Below are 19,694 nucleotides of genomic sequence, written 5' to 3'. Positions count from 1 at the left end.
TCGCCCTCCTGCCCTGTCCCCCGGTGCCCCCCCCATAGCCTATCGTCCTCCTGCCCTGCCCCCTTGGTACCCACCCTGTAGCCTATCGTCCTCCTGCCCTGCCCCCTTGGTACCCACCCTTCAGCCTATCGCCCTGCAGCCTATCACCTTCCTGCCCTGCCCCCCGGTGCCCGCCCCGCAGCCTATCACCCTGCTGTCCTGCCCTGGCCCCCTGTGCCCGCCCCGCAGCCTATCACCCTGCTGCCCTGCCCTCCGGCAGCCCAGTGCCCCATGTCCCCACTGTACCTTGCAGGACCGCAGCATGTCAGCGATGGCGCGGCGGCTCAGGTTGGCCGTGGCGATAACATCCTCCTGCCGACATGAGTTGCCAGCGGCCACGGCCTTGGCTGTCGCCATGGTGATGCCTTTGGTCATGCGGATAAAATCCTCTGGCGTCGAGGTCTTGGGTGGAGGTACCTGGGTGCAGAAAACCTGAGACAAGAGTTGGGGATGAGACCAGGACAGGTGGTGGCAGGAGCAGGCTGGGACAGGGGGCACAGAGTTAAGGCGGCGCAGGTACTGCAGTGTGGTCACTGCCTGATTTGCGAGTGCATAGCTCAACCGAGACTGACCCGTGACTTCCTTGTCTTTGGAGGTCCTCTTTCTTGAAAGCCAGAAAGAGTGAGCAGTGCTGGTCCTTGGAGGCAAGCTCTGCCAGCCCCCAGGAGGGTAGGGGGGAAGGTGCTGCTGGCATGCAGAGGGGCTGTGCCCTGTGCGGGGGATGGGGGGCGAGGGGGAGGACAGAGGTGCTGCCGACAGGCAGAGGGGCTCTGTGCCACCCCCCAAGGGGGGAGCAGGTGCTGCTGGCATGCTGAAGGGCTCCATGCCATTTTGCTTCACCCTTGGGCAGGGTGCAAAGGCCACTGGTTAGGAAGCGGCAGCTCCTAGCAGAGGGCTTTGGCCTGGCCCATGCTCACCGCCAGCTCCTGGCGGATATGCTCTATCGTGGCCTCCAGCGCACGGGTCCCCTTTGTGGCCTCGTCCTCCACAGCCTTCACCGTCTTCAGCAGGGAGGTGACGTTGGTGACCATCACCTGGCAGACAGAGAGGGAGACTCAGTCACCCGGCTTGGGGAGTGCTGGGACCTGACAGCCCCAGGTCCTGTCCCCAGCCTGCCTGCTACAGCCCAAATCCCTCCGCCCCCAGCTCTCCTCTGCCGTCTGCTCCTCACAGCCCACATCCCTCTGCCCCCAGCTCTCCTCTGCCCTCTGCCCGTCAGAGCCCACATCCCTCCACCCCCAGCTCTCCTCCACCCTCTGCCCGCCACAGCCCACATCCCTCCGCCCCAGCTCTCCTCCACCCTCTGCCCACCACAGCCCACATCCCTCCACCCCCAGCTCTGCTCTGCCCTCTGCTCCTCACAGCCCACATCCCTCCACCCCCAGCTCTCCTTGCCCGTCACAGCCCACATCCCTCCGCCCCCAGCTCTCCTCTGCCCTCTGCTCCTCACAGCCCACATCCCTCCGCCCCCAGCTCTCCTCTGCCCTCTGCCCACCACAGCCCACATCCCTCCACCCCAGCTCTCCTCTGCCCTCTGCCAGCCACAGCCCACATCCCTCCACCCCCAGCTCTCCTCTGCCCTCTGCTCCTCACAGCCCACATCCCTCCACCCCAGCTCTCCTCTGCCCTCTGCCCACCACAGCCCACATCCCTCCACCCCAGCTCTCCTCTGCCCTCTGCCCGTCAGAGCCCACATCCCTCCACCCAGCTCCCCACCGCCCCAGCTCTCCTCTGCTTCTCACTGCCCACATCCCTCCGCCCTCTGCCTGCCACAGCCCTCCACCCCCAGCTCTCCTCCACCCCATGTCCGTCAGAGCCCACATCCCTCCACCCCCAGCTTTCCTCTGCCCTCTGCTCCTCACAGCCCACATCCCTCCGCCCTCTGCCAGCCACAGCCCACATCCCTCCGCCCCCAGCTCTCCTCTGCCCTCTGCTTCTCACTGCCCACATCCCTCCGCCCTCTGCCCGCCACAGCCCACATCCCTCCGCCCCCAGCTCTCCTCTGCCCTCTGCTCCTCACAGCCCACATCCCTCCGCCCCCAGCTCTCCTCTGCCCTCTGCTCCTCACAGCCCACATCCCTCCGCCCCCAGCTCTCCTCCACCCTCTGCTTGCCACAGCCCACATCCCTCCACCCCCAGCTCTCCTCCGCCCACCACAGCCCTCCGCCCCCAGCTCTCCTCCGCCTTCTGACCGCCACAGCCCACATCCCTCCACCCCAGCTTTCCTCTGCCCTCTGCTCCTCACATCCCTCCGCTCCCAGCTCTCCGCCCCCAGCTCTCCTCCACCCTCTGCCTGCCACAGGCTATGCCCCATATCCTTCCGCTCTGCCCCCAGTGACCCCCTCCTCCCCAGCACCACCCATCCTGCTGCTCCCAGTGATCCTTTCCTACCCAGCACCCCTCCACTCTGCTCCCCTCAGTGACCTCCTCCTCCCCAGCACCTCCCCAACACCCTGCTCCCCCCGTGACCTCCTGCTCCCCAGCACTGCCCCCTACCACCTTCTTTCCTTCTCCTGTTCACCCTGCTCCCTCCCCTCCTGCTATGCGCCCAGCTCCGGTCTTCCCCCATCTGCCCATACACTGACCTTGGCCGAGTTCTTCAGCTGGTAGACTGAGGGGTCGTCCCCGGCTTTGCCGGCCGCCGCCTTGGTGGCACTGATCAGGTCCCCAAGCGCCTTGGCCACGTCCTTGACTGCATTGATCAGAACCACCTGGGAAGGAGCAAGGCCAGGTCAGCGGCTTGGCTGGTGCCCCGCAGTGACGGATGGGGAAGGGGCAGGCTGAGAAGAAAGTGAGCTGAGCGTGTGGGGGCACCAAAGGCCAGGCCACACCCCAGCCCAAACGCCATGAGGTTCCAGAACCCAGCCCCATCTGACCTGAGTTTCAGGGTCCTCAGAGCCCAGGCTGGCAGCGCCCAGCTTCACTACTTCTGCGAGGCGGGTGATGGTGGCCACGGAAGACTGCGCAGCCTGGGCCAGCTTCTCCTGGCTGGCAGTGGCATTCTGCACCAACACCTTGGTGTCCTCCACCAGCGCCTTGGCTGTCTTCAGGATGCCCTCCCTGTGGGAGACCCAGGGTCAGAGAGGAACAGCCTGCACCCGTCCTCTGCAGGTGAATCATAGAATATCAGGGCTGGAAGGGACTTCAGGAGGTATCTAGTCCAACCCCCTGCTCAAAGCAGGACCAATTCCCAACTAAATCGTCCCAGCCAGGGCTTTGTTAAGCTTGACATTAAAAACCTCTAAGGAAGGAGATTCCACCACCTCCCTAGGGAACCCATTCCAGTGCTTCACCACTCTCTGAGTGAAATAGTGTTTCCTAATATCTACCCTAAACCTCCCCCACTGCAACTTGAGACTGTAACTCCATGTTCTGTCATCTGCCACCACTGAGAACAGTCTAGATCCATCCTCTTTGGAACCCCCTTTCAGGTAGTTGAAAGCAGCTATCAAATCCCCCCTCACTCTTGTCTTCTGCAGACTAAATAATCCCAGTTCCCTCAGCCTCTCCTCATAAGTCATGTGCTCCAGCCCCCTAATCATTTCTGTTGCCCCCCGCTGGACTCTTTCCAATTTTTCCACATCTTTCTTGTAGTGTGGGGCCCAAAACTGGACACAGTACTCCAGATGAGGCCTCACCAATGTCAAATAAAGGGAAATGATCACGTTCCTCGATCTGGTGGCAATGCTCCTACTTATACAGCCCAAAATGCCATTAGCCTTCTCGGCAACAAGGGCACACTGTCGACTCATATCCAGCTTCTTGCCCACTGTAACCCCTAGGTCCTTTTCTGCAGAACTGCTACCTAGCCATTCGGTTCCAGGCCTGCAGCAGTATATGAGATTCTTCCATCCTAAGTGCAGGACTCTGCACTTGTCCTTGTTGAAGCTCCATCAGATTTCTTTTGGCCCAATCCTCTAATTTGTCTAGGTCTCTCTGTATCCTATCCCTAACCTCCTTGGGGCACTCTCCTTGATAGCGGCTGCCAACGAGACATGGAGCCATTGATCATTATGGGTGTGTGCGACAGAGAGGTGGGGCCAGAGACTGCCCCCCCATGGCCTGCCCCATGCTTTCTGGGGGGAAAGGGGGTCACAGAAAGCACTGCCTGCCCTGTGTGTATATGTGTTACAGCTGATAGGGGAGTGTGGGTGCGGGAGAGAGCACAACCACGCAGCCCGCACCCGCTGTGTGTGAGAGTGAAAGACAATGTGTGTTTGGGGAGGTGGGGAGGGGCCAGAGAGTTGTGCCCGGCCTGCCACTTGCATCCACCCCTTCCGTGGGGGTGGAGTCAGACAGCATGGCGGGCACCCAGCCCTGCCCTCTGGGAGGAGCCATGCCCAAGGGACATGTGAAGGGAGGATGACATAGCCAGCCCCTTGGCAGCTGTGGCTGGATCGCCCAGCAGGCTCCCCGTCCGCCCTGGTACCGGTGGTCGGCGAAAGTCTCGGCATTCTCCCGGTTCAGCGTCCCCGCAGTGGCGAACATGATGGTGGTGTCGAGGTCGGCGATGATCCCAGAGACGGCACTGGCTGCAGTGATGCAGGCCTGGGTCCCGCGGTTCCCGGCCTGCAGGGCTGCCAACACATGGGACACCTGCGGGGAGGAGGCTAGGATGACCCTAAGACCGATGGTGAATGCAGGGACCCCGCTCAGTGCTGTCCCTGTCACAGTCCATCACTGTTACTGCACGAGCAGACCCCACTCCAGCAGCTATAACCACCGCTGCACCCCTCCCACTGCTTGGCAGCAGCTGAAGCTGCTGGGCATCCACACTCTGCCATGCAAACTAGACCCAGTGCCAAAGCATGGGCTGGTCTGGAAGGGCAGCAAGCAGCTGGCACATACCATGGACCAGAAAGGGACTCCAATGGACAGAGAACATGAGAGAGTCCAGAAACCAATGCATAGGAGCTAGGGGAATACGCCAGGCATAGGGGTCTGGTGGGTACAGCGGGCATGGGGTGGGGGCATAGGGGTCTGGTGGGTACAGTGGGCATGGGGTGGGGGCATAGGGGTCTGGTGGGTACAGTGGGCATGGGGTGGGGGCATAGGGGTCTGGTGGGTACAGTGGGCATGGGGTGGGGGCATACGCCAGGCATAGGGGTCTGGTGGGTACAGCGGGCATGGGGTGGGGGCATACGCCAGGCATAGGGGTCTGGTGGGTACAGCGGGCATGGGGTGGGGGTATAGGGGTCTGGTGGGTACAGTGGGCATGAGGTGGGGGCATACGCCAGGCATAGGGGTCTGGTGGGTATATAGCAGGCATGAAGGGGCCGGGGGACACAGCTGATCCAACTCCACACTCCGTCCTCCCACTAGTTTTTCTACCCATGGCCCTTCCTCTCCTCCCTGCCAGCCACTCCAGGCTCACTCCTGCCCAATCACCTTCTCGGACACTTTGCGCGCACACTCGATCAGCTCCTTCTTCGTGTAGGCATCACTGGGGCTGCACTGCAGGGCTCCGGCCTTCGTCACCAGCGCAGCGCAGCCGTGGCCCAACTCCTGCACCCGGTTCTTGATGTGGGAACCAATCTAGGAACCAATGGATAGGGTGAGGTGACCCAGAGCAGAGTCAGCACCGCCCTCCACAGGGCGCTGACACACCCTTGATATCCAGTGGGAAACCCCAACTGCTCCCACCTCCCCCCAGCCCTGCCCACAGACACGGAAACCTCGCCCTTCTCCAACCCTCAATGGGAGATCCCAGCGCTGCCCATTGCCCAGTGAGAGATCCCAGCGCTGCCAATTGCCCCCCTCCAGCCCCCAGTGGGAGATCCCAGCGCTGCCCATTGCCCCCCTCCAGCCCCCAGTGGGAGATCCGAGCGCTGCCCATTGCCCCCCTCCAGCCCCCAGTGGGAGATCCCAGCGCTGCCCATTGCCCCCCTCCAGCCCCCAGTGGGAGATCCCAGCGCTGCCCATTGCCCCCCTCCAGCCCCCAGTGGGAGATCCCAGCGCTGCCCATTGCCCCCCTCCAGCCCCCAGTGAGAGATCCCAGCGCTGCCCATTGCCCCCCTCCAGCCCCCAGTGGGAGATCCCAGCGCTGCCCATTGCCCCCCTCCAGCCCCCAGTGGGAGATCCGAGCGCTGCCCATTGCCCCCCTCCAGCCCCCAGTGGGAGATCCCAGCGCTGCCCATTGCCCCCCTCCAGCCCCCAGTGGGAGATCCCAGCGCTGCCCATTGCCCCCCTCCAGCCCCCAGTGGGAGATCCCAGTGCTGCCCATTGCCCCCCTCCAGCCCCCAGTGAGAGATCCCAGCGCTGCCCATTGCCCCCCTCCAGCCCCCAGTGGGAGATCCCAGCGCTGCCCATTGCCCCCCTCCAGCCCCCAGTGGGAGATCCCAGCGCTGCCCATTGCCCTTCTCCAACCCTCAATGGGAGATCCCAGCGCTGCCCATTGCCCCCCTCCAGCCCCCGATGGGAGATCCCAGCGCTGCCCATTGCCCCCCTCCAGCCCCCAGTGGGAGATCCCAGCGCTGCCCATTGCCCCCCCCAGCCCCCAGTGAGAGATCCCAGCGCTGCCAATTGCCCCCCTCCAGCCTCCAGTGAGAGATCCCAGCGCTGCCAATTGCCCCCCTCCAGCCTCCAGTGAGAGATCCCAGCGCTGCCCATTGCCCCCCTCCAGCCCCCAGTGAGAGATCCGAACGCTGCCCATTGCCCAGTGAGAGATCCCAGCGCTGCCCATTGCCCCCCTCCAGTGAGAGATCCCAGCGCTGCCAATTGCCCCCCTCCAGCCCCCAGTGAGAGATCCCAGCGCTGCCCATTGCCCCCCTCCAGCCCCCAGTGAGAGATCCCAGCGCTGCCCATTATCCCCCCCCAGTTCCCAGTGAGAGATCCCAGCGCTGCCCATTGCCCCCCTCCAGCCCCCAGTGAGAGATCCCAGCGCTGCCCATTGCCCCCCTCCAGCCCCCAGTGAGAGATCCCAGCGCTGCCCATTGCCCCCCTCCAGCCCCCGATGGAAGATCCCAGCGCTGCCCATTGCCCCCCTCCAGCCCCCAGTGAGAGATCCCAGCGCTGCCCATTGCCCCCCTCCAGCCCCCAGTGAGAGATCCCAGCGCTGCCCATTACCCACCCACCAGCTCCCAGTGAGAGATCCCAGCGCTGCCCATTGCCCCCCTCCAGCCCCCAGTGAGAGATCCCAGCGCTGCCCATTATCCCCCCCAGTTCCCAGTGAGAGATCCCAGCGCTGCCCATTGCCCAGTGAGAGATCCCAGCGCTGCCCATTATCCCCCCCCAGTTCCTAGTGAGAGATCCCAGCGCTGCCCATTATCCCCACCCCAGTTCCCAGAGATCCCAGCGCTGCCCATTATCCCCCCCCAGTTCCCAGTGAGAGATCCCAGTGCTGCCCATTGCCCCCCTCCAGCCCCCAGTGAGAGATCCGAACGCTGCCCTCCGCCCCCGTGGGAGGCCCCCGGGCTAACCCCCGGCACCCCTCACCTCATCGTTCTCGGCGGTGATGGCAGCAGGCTTGGCCTGGTGAGCCAGCTGCCCGTAGTCACTGGTGAGCTGGTTGGCCAGCGTGCCCAGCTCGTCTGGGTTGGTGGTGGATTTGGTGACCTGCAGGCAGAGGGGGAGTAAGAATGGCCCATCACACCCAGGAACTGCTGGCCCTGCAGCAGCAGCGAGCCAGGCCGGTGCTGCCCTCGCGTCCCTGGAGAAGGCCTTGCAGGGACTCGGGCGGCAAGGCTGCACGCGGTCACCGCCATCCTCCCCAGACACAGAGGGGGTGTAATGGGGAGGCCCAGAAGTCACTGTGTGCCCCCAACACTCACCATCTCCTGTACCGTCACTGCAATGGCCTTGGCTGTCTTGACCATGGTGGTCTGGTAATCCACAAAGGTCCCCTCCGGCTCTCCCATGGGTCCCTCATCCAGCTGCCAGAGAGAGTTGGCCATTAATGGTATTCAGCCTGCTCCCCACTTCCCTGAGCCCTCCGTAGCAGGCAGGATCCCACAGTGCCCCAGCCTGGGCCTGCCACCACATTTCCCCAAAGGCTCCCCCGAACATGCCCTTCCGGGACTGTGCCACTGGGTACCAGCAGCGCGCATGGCCCTCCTGTCCCTTCTCATTCCCAACCATGCTCAGTGCCGGGGTCACAGCCGAGCGTGAGGTTCATAGGTTTCAAGGCCAGACGGGACCATTGTGATCATCCAGCCTGACCTCCAGCAGAGCACAGGCCAGAGCCCTGCCCCAAAACAATTCCCAGAGCCCATCACCTAGAAAACCATCTGATCTTGAGTTAATGGGTGTTGATGATAGAGAATCCACCACTCCGCTGGGTAAGTTGTTCCAATGGTTAATTACTCTCATTTCCAGTCTGAATTCGTCCCGCTTCAACTTCCAGATATGGGATCGTGTTAGACTTGTCCTGGCTAGACTGAAGAGTCCTTTGGGGTCCAGTCACCCCTTCACCTTCCCTTTGCTAAGTAAACAGATTGAGTCCTGGAGCCTTTCACTACGGGTATGTGCGCACAGCCCGTGGGAGCAGGCCTCCCTGCCTGAGTTGGTTGTGGATTTGGGTTGGCAGGGCTTGTGGTGCGTCTCAAACCAGGGGGCGCAGAATGTATTCTGGGGCGGGAGGGGGGAAAGACGCCGTGCTGCCTTCAGAGCTGGGCGGCTGGAGAGCAGCAGCTGCTGGCCGGGCACCCAGCTCTGAGCAGTGGAGAAGGGTGGCAATACCATAGCATGCCAGCCGTACTTCTGCACTGCTGCTGGTGGTAGCGCTGCCTTCAGAGCTGGGTGCTCTCCAGTCTGCCTTCAGAGCAGGGCAGCCGGGCATGTACTTGTGGAAGTTACTACAGACAGAGAGAAGCGGGGCACAATCCAATCAATTTGAGAACCGCTGCTCTAGGCAGAGCTGCGTGGACAGCACTCAAGCTGTGGCTTGGGCCCACCTGCCACCCTAGGACTCAAAGCCCAAGCTCCTGCCCCAGCTTCGAAGGTGCCGACACAGCGATTTGTCGGGCGCAAGGGCGAGCCCCGCTAGCCCACGTCTGTTGACCCAGGCTGGGACACTTGCTGCTGTGGGCTGTGTAGATGTACACTAAGGTACATTTTTCAGTCCTTTAACTGCTCTCAGGGCTCTGCTGGGGAAGGAGTGGTGCCTGGGATGAGTCCATCTCGTTCCACGAGATGGAGGAGGCAGGGACCTCCAGCACAGCACTTTATCCCTGAGCCTGTGAGCAAAAGTCCCTGAATTCTAGGGCACAAGATGGCAGCCATCAGGAAATAGCACCCGTTCCTGCTCAGGCCAATCCCTCCCCTCCCCGTGGCCCCTCGCTGTGCATTCTATGCTCCCCCTTGCCTGGTTTATGGCCTGGGTGATGGAGTCCACCATGCCCCCGACGACCCCGGCAGCGCTGGCAGCCTCATTGAGAGTGGTGGTCAGGTCCTCCACAGCTTCCTTCATCATCTGCACAGCCTCCTCCAGTGCCTCCTGCGTGTGTGCGGCTTGCTGCAAGCACAGGCCTGCGTCAGGCCGAGGCAGCCACCGGGAGGACATGGTGGCAGATGAGAACTGGCACCCAGGGGCACTTGGGCCTGTGCTCACAGAACTCTCCTTGGTCGCCTCACGTGCACACACCCCACAATCATGTTACACACACTCGTCACCCCTGCTGTGGGCTGCCCTGCACAAGCGCACACCACCCCAGCACAGGCTCTCACCGGGCACACATCCCTGAAATCACACAGCAGTGCAGCGTGTGAGCCTCGCACGGGCCAGGAAGGATTAACAGGTTGTGGTGCGCTCCACCGACTGTGCTCCTAGCCTCTGCATGAGCTGTCCAGCGTGGAGGGGGTGGTAAAAGAGGGGAGCTGGCTCTAAGGGCTGGGCAGTGACTGGGAAGAAGAGCAGTTTGGCTGGGCCAGCAGCTGACCGAAGGGCTGACTCTGCCTGTCAGTTCGCTCTGCTACTAGGAACCCACTGGCAGGCTGCAGCTGGGGCCTGCCTGACAGGATGTGGCTGAAAGCTGGGCCCAGCAGGGCTGGGGATTCCTTTGGTTCGTGTTTATGTTGGACTTCTACTTGGGGATTCTGCCAGACCGGGCTGGCCTCCCAGTGACTGGGCCAGGGGGCGAAGATACGTGTGCTGAAGTGTCCACTGGGGAAACTGAGGCACAGCTGTTGCAGTGGTGCACTGCACTGTGAGGGAGTGCACAGGGATGGCACCTCTGCTACACCCCCACACACCTCCACACACGCTGTACGGGACCCTACTGCAGGTGTGCACATGGCCCTCACACACACATGTACACCCACACACACGCTGAATGGAACCCGGCTGCAGGCGTGCACACCGCCCTCACACACGCACACCCACATATACGCTGTACGGGACCCTGCTGCAGGCGTGCACACCGCCCTTACACACATGCTGTACGGGACCCTGCTGCAGGTGCGCACACTGCCCTCACAAACACACGCACACCCACACACACGCTGTACGGGACCCTGCTGCAGGCGTGCACACCGCCCTCACACACGCAGACCCACACATACGCTGTACGGAACCCTGCTGCAGGCGTGCACACCACCCTCACACACCCACACCCACTGTACAGGACCCTGCTGCAGGTGTGCACATCACCCTCACACACACACACTGTACGGGACCCTGCTGCAGGTGCGCACACTGCTCTCACACACACCCACACGCACACCCACACACATGCTGTATGGGACCCTGCTGCAGGTGCGCACACTGCCCTCTCACACACTCACACTGTACGGGACCCTGCTGCAGGTGTGCACATGGCCCTCACACACACATGTACACCCACACACACGCTGTACGGGACCCTGCTGCAGGTGCGCACACTGCTCTCACACACACACGCACACCCTCACACACATGCTGTATGGGACCCTGCTGCAGGCGCGCACACCGCTCACACACACACGCTGTACGGGACCCTGCTGCAGGTGTGCACATGGCCCTCACACACCCATGTACACCCACACACACGCTGTACGGGACCTTGCTGCAGGTGTGCACACTGCCCTCTCACACACCCACACGCATGCTGTATGGGACCCTGCTGCAGGTGTGCACATCACCCTTACACACATGCTGTACGGGACCCTGCTGCAGGTGTGCACATCACCCTCACACACACACTGTACGGGACCCTGCTGCAGGTGCGCACACTGCCCTCACACACACACGCACACCCACACAGACGCTGTATGGGACCCTGCTGCAGGCGTGCACACTGCCCTCACACACGCAGACCCACACATACGCTGTACGGGACCCTGCTGCAGGCGTGCACACCACCCTCACACACGCACACCCACACACGCTGTACAGGACCCTGCTGCAGGTGTGCACATCACCCTCACACACACACACACTGTACGGGACCCTGCTGCAGGTGTGCACACCACCCTCACACACACACTGTACGGGACCCTGCTGTAGATGTGCACACCGCTCTTACACACACGCTGTACGGGACCCTGCTGCAGGTGCGCACACTGCTCTCACACACACACACGCACACCCACACACACGCTGTATGGGACCCTGCTGCAGGTGCGCACACTGCCCTCACACACACACCCACACCCGCTGAATGGGACCCTGCTGCAGGTGTGCACACTGCCCTCTCACACACACACACACACACACACTGTACGGGACCCTGCTGCAGGTGTGCACATGGCCCTCACACACACATGTACACCCACACACACGCTGTATGGGACCCTGCTGCAGGTGCGCACACTGCCCTCACACACACACACACACCCGCTGAATGGGACCCTGCTGCAGGTGTGCACACTGCCCTCTCACACACACACACACACACACACACACACACACACACTGTACGGGACCCTGCTGCAGGTGTGCACATGGCCCTCACACACACATGTACACCCACACACACGCTGTACAGGACCCTGCTGCAGGTGTGCACACTGTCCTCTCACACACCCACATGCACGCTGTACGGGACCCTGCTGCAGGTGTGCACATCACCCTCACACACATGCTGTACGGGACCCTGCTGCAGGTGTGCACACTGCCCTCACATACACAGGCACACGCTGTATGGGACCCTGCTGCAGGTGTGCACACTGCCCTCTCACACACCCACACACACACACTGTACGGGACCCTGCTGCAGGTGTGCACATGGCCCTCACACACACATGTACACCCACACACACACTGTATGGGTCCCTGCTGCAGATGTGCACACCGCCCTCACACACGCACACCCACACACACGCTGTACGGGACACTGCTGTAGGTGTGCACACCACCCCCCCACACACACTGTATGGGACCCTGCTGTAGGTGCGCACACCGCCCTCACACACATGCTGTACGGGACTCTGCTGCAGGTGTGCACACTGCTCTCACACACAGACATGCTGTATGGGACCCTGCTGCAGGTGCGCACACTGCTCTCACACACACACGCACACCCACACACACACTGTATGGGACCCTGCTGCAGGTGCGCACACCACCCTCACACACATGCTGTACGAGACCCTGCTGCAGGTGCGCACACTGCTCTCACACACACACGCACACCCTCACACACATGCTGTACGGGACCCTGCTGCAGGTGCGCACACCGCCCACACACACACGCTGTATGGGACCTTGCTGCAGGCGCGCACACCGCCCCCCCCACACGCTGTACGGGACCCTGCTGCAGGCGCGCACACCGCCCCCCACACACGCTGTACGGGACCCTGCTGCAGGCGCGCACACCGCCCCCACACACACGCTGTTTGGGACCCTGCTGCAGGCGCGCACACCGCCCCCACACACACGCTGTACGGGACCCTGCTGCAGGCGCGCACACCGCCCACACACACGCTGTATGGGACCCTGCTGCAGGCGCGCACACCGCCCACACACATGCTGTACGGGACCCTGCTGCAGGCGCGCGCACCACCCACCCACACACGCTCTACGGGACCCTGCTGCAGGCGCGCACACCGCCCCCCACACGCTGTACGGGACCCTGCTGCAGGCGCGCACACCGCCCCCACACGCTGTACGGGACCCTGCTGCAGGCGCGCACACCGCCCCCCCCCCACACGCTGTACGGGACCCTGCTGCAGGCGCGCACATCGCCCACACACACGCTGTACGGGACCCTGCTGCAGGCGCGCACACCGCCCACACACATGCTGTACGGGACCCTGCTGCAGGCGCGCGCACCACCCACCCACACACGCTCTACGGGACCCTGCTGCAGGCGCGCACACCGCCCCCCACACGCTGTACGGGACCCTGCTGCAGGCGCGCACACTGCCCCCACACGCTGTACGGGACCCTGCTGCAGGCGCGCACACCGCCCCCCACACGCTGTACGGGACCCTGCTGCAGGCGTGCACACCGCCCCCCACACGCTGTACGGGACCCTGCTGCAGGCACGCACACCGCCCCCCACACACGCTGTTCGGGACCCTGCTGCAGGCACGCACACTGCCCCCACACACATACAGAACTGGAGATGGGCTGCACCTCCCCTACACTCAGACATGCTGCCCAGCACCCTGCTTTGGGCAGCCCCCTTCCAGCTCTGCAGGGAGTGCTCCCTGCACGCACCTTGGGGTTCCCGCCGGCCTCCTTGGCTGTGTACAGCATCTGCAGGGCAGACTCGGACAGCGTCTTGGTCTGGTCCAGGAGGTTCATCTGCTGCTGGTGGTTGAGCGTCTTGGAGGCAGCACCAACAGCGGCCAGAATGAGCGGCTCGAAGTACTGAGCCATCTGGGACACCTGGGGAAGAGCAGCATTAGTCCCATGGCGGCCAGGTGCCTGTGTCCGGCAGACCGAGAACCTCCTGCCCCAACACACCCCAGCCCCAGTCCATTACCTTGTGTCCCAGTTGCGAGGCCTCTGCCCTGGCAGCGCTGGCCACAGGCTCAATCAGATTGCTGATCTCCTGAACAGCAGTGATCATCTGGTTGTGCAAAGCCTGCGGGGGGAGACACCGATAAATAAGGCTGCCCCATGGCCCAGATCCCGGGCGCTGGAGTCACAGGGCCTGGCCAGAGGCCCTAGAAGGGGAAGGGGGACGGGGACGACAGCCCAGGCTACAGGCCTGCCCCAGGAGAAGCAGGTGTCAGTGATTTATTAACTGGACTATCCCAGTGGGGCTGGTTTGGGGGTCTGAAAAGTTAGATCCCCCACTAGGGGCCTGTTTAAACCTCACCCTTGGCACGTCAGGGCAGCCAGGCTGGTGATGGCCACTGCCTGCCCTACACGATGGAACCTTGCTCCATGTGATCACTGGGGCGCACAAGCGTGTGACCACGTGCCCCACACAGGAGGGGGCAGTTGGTCCCCAGAGTCAGTTGGACAGGGACCCAAGAGAATGGCAGGTCCTCATGGGATCCACTCTGCAGGATGCTCAGCACCAGTTGCGCAGGGCGGGGAGCCAGGCAGCGGTTGCGGGGAACTGGTGTGTGATGCCAAATCCCAGCATCACTCATGGCAGCAAAGAGGGTCTCAGCCAGAAAGCAGCCGCTGCATCTGCTCTAGGGAAGATCCTGGGATCTGCGGAGTGCAGGTGCAGGGCAGGGTTCCAGGAATGCTGGGGAAGCAGCGCCCCATAGGGGTAAGGCAGCTTCCAGACTCTGTGCTGATTTTAACAGCGGTTTGGTCAGTTTCCCCAGGCATCAGGCTCCTGCTGGGAAGGGGAGCCCCTGAATTTTGGGGTGAGGCTGTGCAGGGTGTTCTCTCTAGAGAGCCACCCCCAGCCCCAAGCATGGCAGCCACTTGTCTCTGGCCTTTCCCCTAAGAGCAGGGGACAGAGGCACACTGGCTGAGAGGGGCAGGGAGCAGCCTGTGCTGCGGGAGTGCACAGCCCCCGTCGTGCTGCCCCCCAAACTCACCTCCTGGGAGATGCCCTCCCGGGGGGCCAGCTGCTGGCTGATGGCAGCCAGGGAGGCCTGGTCCACATCCCGCATACACTTGTTCAGCACCTCGATGGCCTCATCACATTCCCGCTGCCCAGGAGCCTTATCCCTGTGTGACAGCCCACAGTCAGCAACGCTTGGGCTCAGACACAGCTCCAGCTTCCCCCAGGGCAGTGTGCAGGCACCAGGGCCCCCAGGGACCCCACTGCAGTGCCCCAGGCTGTTCACCCCTTCACTGCCTCCTCCAAGAGCCATGGGGAGCCCAGCCCCGGGCCTGCCTGCTGGGCAGCTGCCTGTCCTGAACCAAGACAAATGGCCCTGGCCCTGCTGCACAGGATCAGGAACAAGAGTGTGGGACTGGAGGTGTTCGTGGTTCTCCTCCAGCTCCATCCCAGCATGCACCACTGCACTTCACTCAGACAGGTCTCCCCATCTCCGGGCCAGCACACCGCCATCCTCCTCCCTTGCCCAGCAGCTGCTGTGACACCGGCAATCACACCGTCCCTTTCCTGGGCTCCAGTCTTCCCGTCTCCTCCCACACAGATCCCGGCTTCAGCACCTGGAACGCCTTGTTCCCACCCAGGCAGGCGATGCCCAGCCCTGGTGCACAAGCGGCCGCCATGGAGACGCCCAGCAGGGAAATGGCTTATGAGGATGTTCAGTCCTGGGCTGGGCTCCAGCAGCAACGCCTGGTGAGATGAACATGGCTGCTGCCCGTTCTGGAGCCCAGCTGCCTGCAGACCCAGGCAGACGTCCCTGCGTACCTCCCACTTGTGGCGTGTTTCCAAGACAGGCTAGAGCCTTTGCCTGTAGACGAGATCTGAGCTCTGGCCCAGGATCCCCAGCCCAGCCCGCAGCTCTGGGAAGTGGTCTGGGGGGACGACAGGCAGCGCTGGACAGCGGAGAGGAGAGCAGACCCCGGAGGTGAGACCCCAGTGATCGGCCTGCACTCACCGCATGTTGGTGATCAGCTTCTTGATGGAATCGGAGACCGTGCGAGAGTGACCGGCCAGCACCGACCACTTGGGCGGGTCCTTGGGGTTGACAGCCAGAGAGCGGGCCGTCTGGATGAGGCCGGCCGAGCTCTCCAGCATGGTCTTGGCAGAGGTGATGATGGGCTCCATGGCTCTGCGACCCTGCCAGGGAGAGACGACGGCCTCTGATCCTGAGGCACTGCCTGTTCCCTGCTCCCAAGGCCCCCCGCGCTCGGCAGTCTCCCGTCCCACTCCAATTCCCCCCATAACTGACCTCATCATCCTTCCCCATATCCCCCTCCAGTTCCCCAAGACCTGCCCACACACCTGATCCAGGAAGCCACCCCAATCCCACCCACCAGGGCCTAGGGCTCTCGCCTGGGCCATGCTTCCCTCCTCCGCAGGCTGAGCTAGCAAGGAGCAGTCCCTGACACTCCCGCAGTGCCCATTGGCGGCTAGCCCTGTGCAGGGCCTGCCCCATGGTGGCTCTCACCTCAGAGCTGATCTGGGCTGGGATGGTGGCGAACTCCGGCTTGGAGGCGAAGGCCGTCAGGTTATCCACGGCCTCGATGAGGGGGACAGTGGCTGCCCGGCATCGCTCCCGGTTGTCCTCGTTAAAGGCTCCGTCTAGCGCCTGAGGCAGTGGGAGAGACCAGCTGGTTACTGCAATGGGCCCAGACGCCAGCCCTGCTGCACCCCAGCTGCCCACTCCCCAGCACGGTCGCTGGAGACGCCCTGAGCAGCCAGCCAAGAGGGTGATGCTTCTCTCCCACGCTGGCAGGCGGCCCCCTCACGTTGCGAGGAGGCAGAGAGGTACCTTGATGGTCTTGACCAGGTTGGCCGTGCTGTTGGCCACCTCCTTGGCGGACTGGACGAACTGGCGCTTGGCGACAGGGTTAGCGGTGCGGGAGGAGGCCAGGCGGCAGGTGTTGCACAGGGCCGAGGTGTGCTTGGCTACGATGGTGGCGGCCGACAGCACCTGCAGAGAGGGGCAGGGGTCACACGCCATCCTGTCCAGCCCTAGATCCCAGCTCCAACCCCTCCTGCCACCGGGAGAGAGGGGCCTCCCTGCACCTCCTGCCTGACCCCCCCCCCCGCCATCCCCCAAGAGGGACAGGGGTCACACTTCATCCTGTCCAGCCCTAGATCCCAGCTCCAACCCCTCCTGCCACCGGGAGAGAGGGGCCTCCCTGCACCTCCTGCCTGACCCCCCCCACCACCACCTCCCAAGAGGGACAGGGGTCACACGTCATCCTGTCCAGCCCTAGATCCCAGCTCCAACCCCTCCTGCCACCGGGAGAGAGGGGCCTCCCTGCACCTCCTGCCTGACCCCTGCCTGCTCTCCCCCTCCCACCACCCCCCAAGAGGGACAGGTGTCACACACCATCCTGTCCAGCCCTAGATCCCAGCTCCAACCCCACCTGCCACTGGGGGAAGAGAGGACCTCCTGCGGGACCTCCTGCACCCCCTGCCTCACCCCTGCCTTCTCTCCCCCCACAGAGCAGGGTATGGCCCTCCACCTCAAGGGGCTGGGGTCACACGTCATCCTGTCCAGCCCTAAATCCCAGCTCCAACCCCTCCTGCCACTGTGGGAAGAGGGGACCTCCTACACACCCCCACTCCCGCCTGCTCTTCCCCCACAGAGCAGGGTATGCCCTCACCCAGAGAGAGGCAGGGGTCACACGCCATCCTGTCCAGCCCTAGGTCCCAGCTCCAACCCCTCCTACCACCGGGGGAGAGGGGACTTCCTGCACCCCCTGCCTCACCCCTGCCTGCTCTCCCCCGCTAGAGCAGGGCATGCCCCCCACCCCAGAGAGGGGCAGGGGTCACATGCCATCCTGTTCAGCCCTAAATCCCAACTCCAACCCCTCCTGCCACTGTGGGAAGAGGGGACCTCCTGAACCCCCCTCCACCCCCGCCTGTTCGCCCCCCACAGAGCAGGGTATGCCCTCCTCCCGGAAAGGGGCAGGGGTCACACGCCATCCTGTCCAGTCCTAGATACCAGCTCCAACCCCTCCTTCCACTGGGGCAGAGGGGCCTCCCTGCACCCCCTGCCCATCCCCCTGCGCCATGCTTCTTCCCCAGGAAGGGACTCTCTGTACACTGCTCCCCCACCTTCACAGAGCAGGACCAGAGGGGTCACCCAGCACCTGCTCCTGGACCAGGAGGTGCCTGGAGAGCCCATTGCCACAGCCCCATCAAACCCGGGTGACAGACAGGGCCTGGCTCAGCCAGCAGGGCCCCACGCCCAGCACTTTCAGCAGGAAGTGCCTCGAGCCATATCATTAGCCAGCTTGGCTCCGGCCCCAGCCACCACACTGGGCTCAGCCTCCCAGCTGCAAACCCCAGGGCTGGTGCCACGCCATGCCCAGGACTCGGCCCTTCCAGCTGCTCTGATGTCCCCCGCCTGTGAGCGCAGGAGGGAGCCTGGTGCCCAGACAGCCTGCTTCGTCCCAGCGCCATCACTCACCTGGGACTGCGTGCAGGCCGGGTCCACCAGGTTCTGGCAAGCCATCTGGATCGCTTGGTTGGCTCTGGCAAACTGGGTGGGGTCCACTAGGCCCTGCTGTCCGGCCTGGCTGTTAGGGTCCGAAACAGCCACCAGATAGGCAGCCTGGGAGCACCAGAGAGAGGGGAGAAGTTGGGAACAGTGCCAGGGCCTGACAGGCCTAGGAGTCAGGGGTGAGGCAGCACAGGGAGGGGCTCTTGAGGACCGCCAGGTGGGGGTGATGCAGCAGGGCAGGGGCTCCGGGAAATGGTCCAGAGTGGAGGGGTGAGGCAGCAGAGGTAGGGGCTCTGGGGCATGGTGTAGACAGGAGGGGTGGGGAGGCGAGGCAGCAGGGGGAAGGGCTCTGGGGGACGGCACAGAGGGGAGAGATGGGGGGGCAAGGCAGTGCAGGGAGGGGTCTGAGGGGTGGCGCAGAGGAGAGTGGGGCAAGGCAGCGGGGGGGCTCTGGGGGGTGCAGTGAGGGGCTCTTGGGTGTGGCGCAGAGGAGAGTGGGGGCAAGGCAGCGAGGGGGCTCTAGGGGGGTGCAGTGAGGGGCTCTTGGGTGTGGCGCAGAGAAGAGTGGGGGCAAGGCAACGAGGGGGCTCTGGGGGGGTGCGGCAGCGCAGTGAGGGGCTCTTGGGTATGGCGCAGAGTGGAAGGGTGGGGGGCGAGGCAGTGCAGGGAGGGGCTCTGGGGCATGGTGCAGAGGGCAGGGGTGGGGGTCAAGGCAGCAGGGGGAGGGGTTCTGGAAGTTGGCGCAAAGGAGAGGGGTGGGGGGGGCGAGGCAGCAGGGGGAGGGGCTTTGGGGCAGCGCAGAGGGGAGGGGTGGGGGGGTGAGGCAGCACAGGGAGGGGCTCTGGGGGATGGTGCAGAGGGGAGGGGCTCTGGTGGGGCGAGGCAGTGCAGGGAGGGACTGTGGGGGTGAGGCAGCGCAGGGAGGAGCTCTGGGGGATGGTGCAGAGTGGAGGGGTGGGGGATGAGGCAGCAGGAGGAGGGGCTCTAGGGGGGTGAGGCAGTGCAGGGAGGGGCTCTGGGGCAGCGCGGAGGTGTGGGGGGCAAGAATGCAGGGAGGGGCTCCGGGGCGAGGCAGTGCAGGGAGGGGCTCTGGGGGATGGCGCAGAGGAGAGGGATTCTGGGGGGGGTGAGGAAGTGCAGGGAGGGGCTCTGGGGCAGAGCAGAGGGGAGGGGTGGGGGGCGGGGCAGAGCAGGGAGGGATTCTGGGGGGTGAGGCAGGGCAGGGAGGGGCTCTGGGGGATGAGGCAGAGGGGAGGGGTGGGGGTCGAGGCAGCAGGGGGAGGGGTTCT

General features: G+C 63.8%; 1 protein-coding gene across 4 annotated transcripts in view; it reads right to left on the bottom strand.

Annotated features, from left to right (window-relative positions):
- Positions 1-19,694, bottom strand: part of TLN1 (talin 1) — a 196,109-nt gene that overhangs the window by 38,190 nt on the left and 138,225 nt on the right. For all 4 annotated transcript variants that reach the window (XM_030567039.1, XM_030567041.1, XM_030567040.1 and 1 more), the window contains 16 exons: positions 18,373-18,516; positions 16,720-16,881; positions 16,396-16,536; positions 15,883-16,064; positions 14,905-15,037; positions 13,884-13,985; positions 13,616-13,786; positions 9,341-9,490; positions 7,809-7,910; positions 7,474-7,593; positions 5,428-5,574; positions 4,469-4,635; positions 2,916-3,099; positions 2,625-2,750; positions 957-1,073; positions 286-471 (listed from right to left, as the gene is read on the bottom strand). In XM_030567039.1, coding sequence (XP_030422899.1) covers positions 286-471; positions 957-1,073; positions 2,625-2,750; positions 2,916-3,099; positions 4,469-4,635; positions 5,428-5,574; positions 7,474-7,593; positions 7,809-7,910; positions 9,341-9,490; positions 13,616-13,786; positions 13,884-13,985; positions 14,905-15,037; positions 15,883-16,064; positions 16,396-16,536; positions 16,720-16,881; positions 18,373-18,516 — 2,334 coding nt within the window. The remainder of the gene's footprint in view (positions 1-285; positions 472-956; positions 1,074-2,624; positions 2,751-2,915; positions 3,100-4,468; positions 4,636-5,427; positions 5,575-7,473; positions 7,594-7,808; positions 7,911-9,340; positions 9,491-13,615; positions 13,787-13,883; positions 13,986-14,904; positions 15,038-15,882; positions 16,065-16,395; positions 16,537-16,719; positions 16,882-18,372; positions 18,517-19,694) is intronic.

The sequence above is a fragment of the Gopherus evgoodei genome, chromosome 6 (genome assembly GCF_007399415.2).
Source record: "Gopherus evgoodei ecotype Sinaloan lineage chromosome 6, rGopEvg1_v1.p, whole genome shotgun sequence".
Taxonomy (NCBI): Eukaryota; Metazoa; Chordata; order Testudines; family Testudinidae; genus Gopherus; species Gopherus evgoodei.
The sequence above is the reverse complement of the archived record's forward strand: the minus strand, read 5'-3'. Positions and strand labels throughout refer to the sequence as shown.